Genomic DNA, 8,955 nt, shown 5'->3' on the forward strand with positions numbered 1-8,955 from the left:
GTGTGTACATATGCATGCATGTTATTATGCACAATAAAAGGCCAACTAAAATGACAAGTTGTCAAGTGATTTTACCTTGTTTCCAGACCTATCATCTTATTTCATGATATTTTTAATCAAATGATCTCACTACACTGGCAGATAATCCTGCTGGTTTCAATAAATTTCACTTGATACATGCCAACATGACTTCTTTCAAGAAATCATCATAAATCAATGAAGAAAAGCTTTCTCCAAGACAATTTCACTTAATAGTGAAATTGTAAATATCCTAAAATAAGCGTGATAAGTCTGGAAACAAGATAAAATAACCTAACAACTTTGTCAGTTTTTGCAGTGCAATTGGAAATGTGCTATACCTGCCAAATAAATGAATCAGTGGTGTCTTAGACAAAAAAAGAGGCATTTAATTACTGTTATGAAAGTGTGAAAAGCAGGGTGTCCTATTTTTCATCTGCACTCTTCATTAACATGCCTGTAGAGTCTGAGTACCATTGGTCGGTATAGCATTGCTATTCATCATGTGGGAAGTTAATGTGGTGGAACCTATTGCAGCCTCAGGAACAGCGATAATTATTCTGCTCACACACACACACACACACACACACACACACACACACACCTACACCTGTAAGCACTTTATTATTAAAGTGTGAGGGAAGGGAATGGTGAGAAAAAGAGAGGTGAGTGAGAAACAGGGAAGGAACATCAGCAGCAGCAGTTATCTTAAAAACACTTTTGTTATATAAAGTTGTAATAATATGCTTTTGTTGCACCAGCAGACAGAAAGGACAACCGCACCACACTGTTATTATTATCTAACCAAATTCAGTGAACTCGTGCTTCCACAGTGGCCCTGTCTCCCTCTGCACAGCTGAACCATTAAAAGATGCTCATCGTGATCCTCGTCACAATAAGGCAGCATCCTACAAAACGCTCAAATCTATTTACCGCTATGACAAAGGCGCCACACAAGTGAATGCCAAGTCGCCATAGGTGGTGGCCTTGCGTCAACATGCCTCCCACACAGCACTGTCGCTAATTAGCGAGCCCAAACAGTGAGAGAGAGAGAGAGAGTGAGAGAGAGAGAGAGAGAGAGAGAGAGAAAGACAGAACAACAGCCAGACCCAGAGACAGAAAAATGGAGAGAGTGTGATAACCAGCAAGAGTGAGAGAGCGAGAGAGAGAGAGAGAGAGAGAGAGAGAGAGAGAGAGAGAGAGAGAGAAGGAAAGTAACATAAGGCTGGAAAGAGACAGAAAAATAAGCTAGAGAAAATATTTCAGCAGTACGCCAGGTCATTTCGGTATCGGCAAAGACAATGGAGGTGTGAAAAAACATTATGTAACTCAGGGACTCAGCAAGTAGTCCTTGGACCGAGTGAAAAAATGACTTTCCCAACTAACCAACCAACCATCTGCTGCTGCTGTTGCCAGGCTGTGAAGTCAGCAGCCGCTCTGCCAGGCAGGGCCGAGGAGCAAACAGTGGCATTCTCACACAGCCTTGTGCACACCTACATTCACAGAGTCTCTCTCTCACGCACACACACACACACACACACACACACACACATGAAATCACACACACATGCTTAGACACGCGCACAAACTTGCATGACACTGTTGATCTTTGCTCCTTCTGAGATAGAATACAGCAAATGTCACCCAATCTGTAGCTGAGTGTGTGTGTGTGTGTGTGTGTGTGAGAGAGAGAGAGAGAGAGAATTAGACAGACAGGGAGTAGGAAATGGGCAGGCCAGAAGGGTCATGCGGCCCCATTGTGCGTGCTTCCTGACCCTCTGATAGCATACAGGATGTAAGCCAAACACTCCAGATTAAGTGGCAACACTGGTGAGGACTGGTGAGGATTTTTTACTGGATAGGAGGTCACAGCATCTCTTTACACCTGCATAAAGTGTCTGTGTGTGTGTGTGTGTGTGTGTGTGTGTGTGTGTGTGTGTGGGTATGACTTAAGTCACTTTCAGGGACACACACCAGACTTAAGACCAGTTGATTGGGGACGGCTTGTGCAATTGGAGACAAAAGCTGTGTCCCCAATTGGTAAAAAGCTGATTTTTGGGTCAGTGGTTTAGGCAAGTAGTGGTTATGGTTAGGGTTAGGGTAAGTCTCCAGGAAATGAATGTAGGTCTATGTAAATACCCCAAAAGTGACATAAGTAGGACTGTGTGTGTGTGTGTGTGTGTGTGTGTGTGTGTGTGTGTGTGTGTGTGTGTGTATGTGTGGCATTTGTGTATGTGTTTTTGTGTGAACATGTAGTATACACACAGCTATGCCCCCACACTCCTGTTTATCCACCTTGCCTTATATTCTCAAATGGCAAAAACACAAATAAAAACAAACAATGCCAAACGTATTGTATGGTTTGGTTTGCATCTATATTGACATTTTCCATTTACATTTTAGGCATCTAGTTGATGCTTTTATCCAATGCAATTTAGAATGAGTATAATAGAGAGCAATGATGCCACAACACCAGATTTAACAAAACAGTCCTGTGATCTTAAAGTGATCCTGTATGATAGATTAGTGTTAGGGAAAGAAATAGGAGTTGAGTAGATAGGTAGAAATGTGTTGTTTTTTTTGCCAGCTTAGCCAGCTCAACAGCAGAATTAAACAATACTGAGCACATCTTGTGCACCTGGGATTCATATGTAGTTTCAGTAGTAGAGCGTGACAACAGCAAACAAAAGCAAAAGTTTCCCTCCTATACAGCAAACATTATATTTGGAGCCAATAATTATTTTGGCCACGTTCTAAAACCTGTGCAGACGCTAACTTTGAACCAGACAGGCCGTGACAAGCTAAACCCAAATGAGTTTCAGTGTCATTTGGCACCTTCTTGTCACAGAGACAAATCCTTATTCAGCCACTTGACCGCACCACCTTCACCTTTCACTGAGTGTTTAACAACACAGTGGAAAAAGCCGCCGTATCAATCCAGGCTGCTCCCATTCTCAGACTACAGACAGAAAACCCAGACCCTGCCTTAGACAAGTAAATACCTGGAAACTCTTATCGGACTGTTACAGGGTGCTGCTGTGTTGCGTAGGTGTCAGTCGATTTTATCTCATGAGAAACTGGTGCAATGACTTTTTCATGTGAAATTCCTCTGCCACGCTTGGCGGAAAATGGGGCATGAAGAGCAGCTGTTTGTTTCAACCTGGTTTCCACACACACACACACACACACACACACACACACACACACACACACACACACACACACACACACTGGATGGTGAGGCAGGAAGCAGACTGGTAGTTGTGCAAGTAGAGAGAGAGAAAGAGATAAAGGTGAAAAGGAAGTGATTCGGAAAAGTAAAAGAATGTTTTCCTCAATGGAGTGGAATTGTTTATGAGGGAGGTGGAACAGGTCAGTCTTCACTCCCTCTCCCTTTGACTACTCTCCTGTGGCAGCCATGCCTCTCTTCCTCACCCCTCCCTGCATCTGTCACTCCTCTCTTCTGTTGCAATAATTCCTGTCATGTCTGACAATGACGTTTATAACCCATTACACACAGGATAATTACTGTGCCATTATCATTAGAGCAGAGCAGAGCAGGACGACCTGCAGCAAACAGAACAAAGCTTTAAGGGATTTGTACCATGACAGCATGTAGGTGGCAAACAAAAGCACTCTGCTCTCTCTTTTGTTCTTTTTCATCTATCTTTCTGTTTGTTGGTCTCTATGGCACTTTCAGTATTTTTGACAAATTAGGTAACAAAGGCACTGCCAGTCTCAGTGAGGATGTGGCTATAGGCAAATGCAAACATGTACGTGCAAAAGCACAACCACATATGCAGGCAGATTTCTGATTTGTTCCATTTTGTCACAATATTTGGCTGGTAAATGACATAAGAGTACAACAGTTAGTTGTAGTGACAAAGGTAGCACTAACATTGATGGGAAAAGTTGGGAGTAAATGAATTAAATGAAAGATGATGTGATTTATGCCACATGGAAATGGTTAAAACTGTGCAGGCTCTGGTTTGGTCAAATGTCTGTAAGTGTGTTGATCAATACTGGCCCTCTCATTTCCAGGAGGTCTGTATAGCTAACATTATGTTCTCCTGTGGGACAAACCCACTGGCCGGGCAAACGGCCAGAGAGAGAGAGAGAGAGAGAGAGATAGAGAGAGAGAGAGAGAGAGAGAGAGAGAGAGAGAGAGAGAAAGAGAGATGAGAGCTTCAAAGTTACCACAGCAACAAGGCCGTGGCTGACCACTTATTTTCTTTTCTTCTTTTCAGTCTATACCTATAGACCTATAAGTTAAAAGGACAAGGACCACAATGGCATATATGGGGCAGATCAATAATAACGATAAGTCCTTCCTGGCTGTTGTGTAATTTGAGTATGATGCTCACCACCATATAATTGGGTTCCAATTTTCCTTCTCTCTCTCTGGTGAACACCGGTGACGTCAGTTTCCCTCAAAGACTACATAAGCAGTGGGTTGACCTATTTCAAACTGAATATATCAAAAATAAGCCATCAAACAAAGGTGCCAAAGTAATGTACGGCCTGTCAAACATAAAGCAAAACAAAACAAAGAAACATGGTTCCCTTTGCACATGCATAATTATCAATTTGGAATATTCCCAATGATGAGCATTTGTTTCATCATCTTCAGGTAGCACTGAAATAATATTGCAACCCACAGAATTACTCATTACAGTTTTGGAAACTTCCACATTAAAGCTTTAGCTGTTCCACTGCCTTGTTCCTCATTCCAGCTAGATCGTCAGTGCTGATGTCTCCTGACTGCTCATCAACCTGTAACTGATCCTATGTTCTTCCCTCTAGTAAGTAGGGCTGCAACTAACGATTATTGATTAATCGATTTATGATTTAGTCCAAAAATAATGACAAATGCCCATCACAAGTTACCAGAGCCCAAAGTGAATCTTAAAATTGCTCACTTGGTCTGACCAGCAGCCAAAACAAAAAACCCAAAGTATTAATTTCATAATGACATGAATCTGAGAAAAGCAAGCAAAGGATCTGTAAACCTATAACCAGCAAATGTTTGGTATTTTCACTTGATAAATCACTAAAACTATACATTTTCTGTCAATCGACTAATCATTTCAGCAGAGTTTCAAGTACTCTTTTTGTCTGGAGAAAAAAAATATCTGATTTTAACCCCATCTAACCAAGATCAGATTTTTAAAAAACACATAGCAGGAACCCTGAATCTCCAGTCACATAAGGAGACCAATCACAATGCACAAGCCGAGTCTCTGAGTCTCTGAGTCTCTGAGTCTCTGAGTCTCTGAGTCTCTGAGTCTCTGAGTCTCTGAGTCTCTGAGTCAGTGGTCTACGTGTCGCCGGTCTACGTGTCGCCTGGCTCTGTGCATGTGTCGCTCCACCTGACTTTCCCACCGGCTCACTGTGCACTCTCACTTCCCACTGCGAGGCAGATAAATAATCCTGCCGCTGCAGGGCAAAGAGGTGCTTGGTCTGAAAAACACCTGGGTCAGTGCGTGTGTGTGTGTGTGTGTGTGTGAGAGAGAGAGAGAGAGAGAGTGAAAGAGCGAGTGATACTGCACATATAAACACCTCTATGTGTAACGGTTAAAAATTTAAGCCCTGCGTGACACAAAACTAAAAAGGCCAGAGGCAGATGCTCTCTGAATAATGATCACACCAAATGCTACGTGGGTTTTGGTGAATGACAAACCTGGCATTTAAACAGAGAGCAGCACAATAACAAGCAGGTTGAAGGACAATAATGAGGAAGTTAAGATGCAGAGAAGATGAGAGGCTGCTGTTTCTACTGCGAAACCCCGAAACCAGATGAGTAAGTGCTGCCAATTCAATCTGAAATAATATTTTAATTATGTGCCCCACTAAGCCTGATTTATACAACAAATTCCACATATATAGGTTATTACTTCTGAGTCTTAACACAGTTTATGTTATCAACTGGGTTTATGGATGTTTTTTGATCATTTCCATCCCGAGAACTCCATGTTCTGTGAAAGCTTTCTGACGAGCTTACATATGATGAGGTGTTCATGTTTGCTGAATCAACAGCCTGATTATTATGCACTTAGGGCCAATGACACATTCCAGCAAAATCATCCTGAGGCCGGCAACATTTGTCTCTGAGGCATAAGCAAACACTCTCAAGCTGCAAGAGTGGATGAGCTGTTTAAGTCCTGTAGACTTAAGCCTACCAGACATTTAACAATTCATGTCTCAAATTCAACAGCAGTCTTGAAGGGAGGGGATGGGACGATCTGCTTATCTCACGATATGCAATATGGGGTTCACGATTCGATACAACCACGATACGATGTGATAAATAAAAGTTCAATGACAACAAAGTCTGACTGTGCAGAATCACGTCTATTTCTGAGCCACAAATCTTTCTAGCAATGACACTGGCTTGCTAGAATGCAAACAACAATGTAAAAAATGTCATTACAAAGTTCAAACAATATAATTTGGAAGGAGAGCTTGTGAAATTTTGATGGTCAAGTTGTCTCATTACTACAGCAGAATAAAATGGAGCTAAAATCGTGTTTCATTTTACAAGACGGTCACATTTTTGTATTGCGATATATTGAATTTCGATATATTGTCCCATTCCTAATAAATCATCTTTTTTTATTTTAGAGGTGTAGGCTACATATAATATGATCTTTAAAAATCACATATGACTCAACATTCCTACAGAGCTTATTTATGTAATGAGCTGTAATCACCTGTTTCTTGAGTCACTTTCCATACATTAGTTTTGTTATTTGAACACAACAGATGTGAACGGCACACACTGACACGACACGCAGTTATTAACATGTTCGTGTTAAAAGTAATATGTGTCATGTCCCAAACACATCACACCCCACACACTAGCAAAGGCCTAACACTACTGACAACACCAAACATGTTTGATTTTTCTTCTGAACGTGTAAGACAAGAACAAAAACAGCTCTGAATAAGTCTCATACAGAATGAGAGCTGTTGAAGGGAGAGAGCACCAGTCAAGGTAAGACTGTGATGATTTGCCTCATTCTCCACAACAGCAAAATCACATGAAATTGATTTCATGTCTCCACAATACTGACATACTGCAGTTCTTCTGTGGAATATTATGATTTTAATATGAATAGCATTGCATGTACAGACAGATTTTCCTGTACAATTTTGTTTTTCAGCACTTGAAAAAAAGAACTGGGGAGTAAATAATGATATGATCAAGTTTGCCCAGGTTGAATATACTGAAAGATTTGTCAGGGGATGAAAAGTTGACAGTATAGTTCAAGTAAATGATTATTACGGAGAACCACCTGCCTTTTTCAATATAGATAGTTTGGGAAAAACACCTGTGAGCACTGCGTCACGTCCCCCACCATCCTCCTTGTTATGCATGAGCAAACTGGCCCCTGAACACACCATTTTTATGCATGATTTTATGCATATAGGCTTCACTGGATTAGAGTAACACACTGAGCTAGAGCAGGCTACCATGAGGACGAGTTTGGTGGAAAAAAAATCTAATATTCACGCGGGCTAAAGGTGAATCTGTGCCCAGGCCATAGCAGCAAATGTGCAGCAGCGCTACATGATTGTGTGTGTGTGTGTGTGTGTGTGTGTGTGTCCCACCAGATGATGGCTAAAGAGAGACCAGCTGTTGGCTCTCCCACCGGGTTTCTGTGTTAAAAGCTGAGGGGCAGATTATCTCCCCAGCTCAAATCTACAGTAGACAGACACCCATCACCACACACACACACACACACACACACACACACACACACACACACTCGGCTCTCTCTCTCTCTCTCTCTCTCTCTCTAACAACATACATTCTTTTATGATGTTCTTCCGTTAAATGTATCCTCCTGTTCCCTATATCTCCTATTACAGCTGATACATGTTTTATTAAATTCACAGGTGTTTCTCTTACATTATGAACCTGCCAGGCTTTTTTTTTTTAAAGGAGTCTATAAGCTACAAGGAAATGCACCAGGAACTTAAGTAACCAGGAAAGGAATTCATGTTTTGTTATTTTTTTCCACTGTCTTTTCCGTGTACTTTGTCTTTGTCTGTCACTGCCACAAAGACAGTCTTGTTTAACCTGACCAGAATGGCCAGTTGGACTTATGGGACATCCCGTTGTGTCAGGTCTCCATAAACCGCACAATTAACAACACTAAGAAGAAGAAAGTAAATAAAAACACACGTGTCTCACTGAATACTCTAGTTTTCTATGTTTCCTCTTTAAATAAATAGCCTACTGTGCTGTTTGTCAACTGCCACGAGCTTAACGAAGTCCCAATAAAGGATATTTATGTGACAATATGGTAGATTCAATCGAAGATGATGGTTTGTCTTGTGTGTGTGTGTGTGTGTGTGTGTGTGTGTGTTTACCTGGAAAGCTAGCACAGACATTGGCGAAGATGATGCACAGCAGGACCCCGGCCAGCAGCAGCGAGGCCCGGCGCTGTCGTTCGTTCCGCGGACTCGAGAGCAGCATCCTCGGGGTTTCTTTGGAGCGGAGAGCCGGCGACGGGGGGGACGTGGGGGTTTTGTCATTCCCCCATCCCACGTTTTTTTTTTTTTTTTTTCTAAACGACTTCAGACATAAATTATTTAACGCAGCAGCAACCGAAGAGTCGAGGTGTTTAGCAGGTAACGCCAGAGCGCAGTCAGTCCACACTGCGCACACTGTAATCCGCGGCAGGGCTAAAGATAGCGGAGCTCCAGGCGGGGGGGAGGAGGGGGAGGCATGCTGCCTTCACGGTCTGCTCGTAAACTCCTACATCGTCATACACACCGTCACTTACCCATGCAAGTAGGCCTATTCATGGTATGCTGTTACGTCACCACACGGCCTTCTTGGTAGGAAAATAAAGTGATAGTAATCAATTAACGCGCGATTATGATAAAATGACAGCCACAGACAATGAGGTGTGTATATGGTAAAGCACC

The 8,955-nt window shown here is 42.1% G+C and overlaps 1 protein-coding gene across 2 annotated transcripts in view; it reads right to left on the reverse strand.

Annotated features, from left to right (window-relative positions):
* The window catches only part of npdc1a (neural proliferation, differentiation and control, 1a), a 31,810-nt gene extending 23,126 nt beyond the window's left edge, over nt 1-8,684 (reverse strand). For both annotated transcript variants that reach the window (XM_071540793.1, XM_071540791.1), the window contains exon 1: nt 8,395-8,684. In XM_071540793.1, coding sequence (XP_071396894.1) covers nt 8,395-8,500 — 106 coding nt within the window. In that variant the 5' untranslated portion in view covers nt 8,501-8,684. The remainder of the gene's footprint in view (nt 1-8,394) is intronic.
* Nucleotides 8,685-8,955: the final 271 nt, after the last annotated feature.

The sequence above is a fragment of the Centroberyx affinis genome, unplaced genomic scaffold (assembly GCF_046629955.1).
Source record: "Centroberyx affinis isolate AG114_WGS23_722 - 3 ecotype Tasmania unplaced genomic scaffold, CSIRO-AGI_Caff_v1 ptg003720l_1, whole genome shotgun sequence".
NCBI lineage: Eukaryota > Metazoa > Chordata > Actinopteri > Beryciformes > Berycidae > Centroberyx > Centroberyx affinis.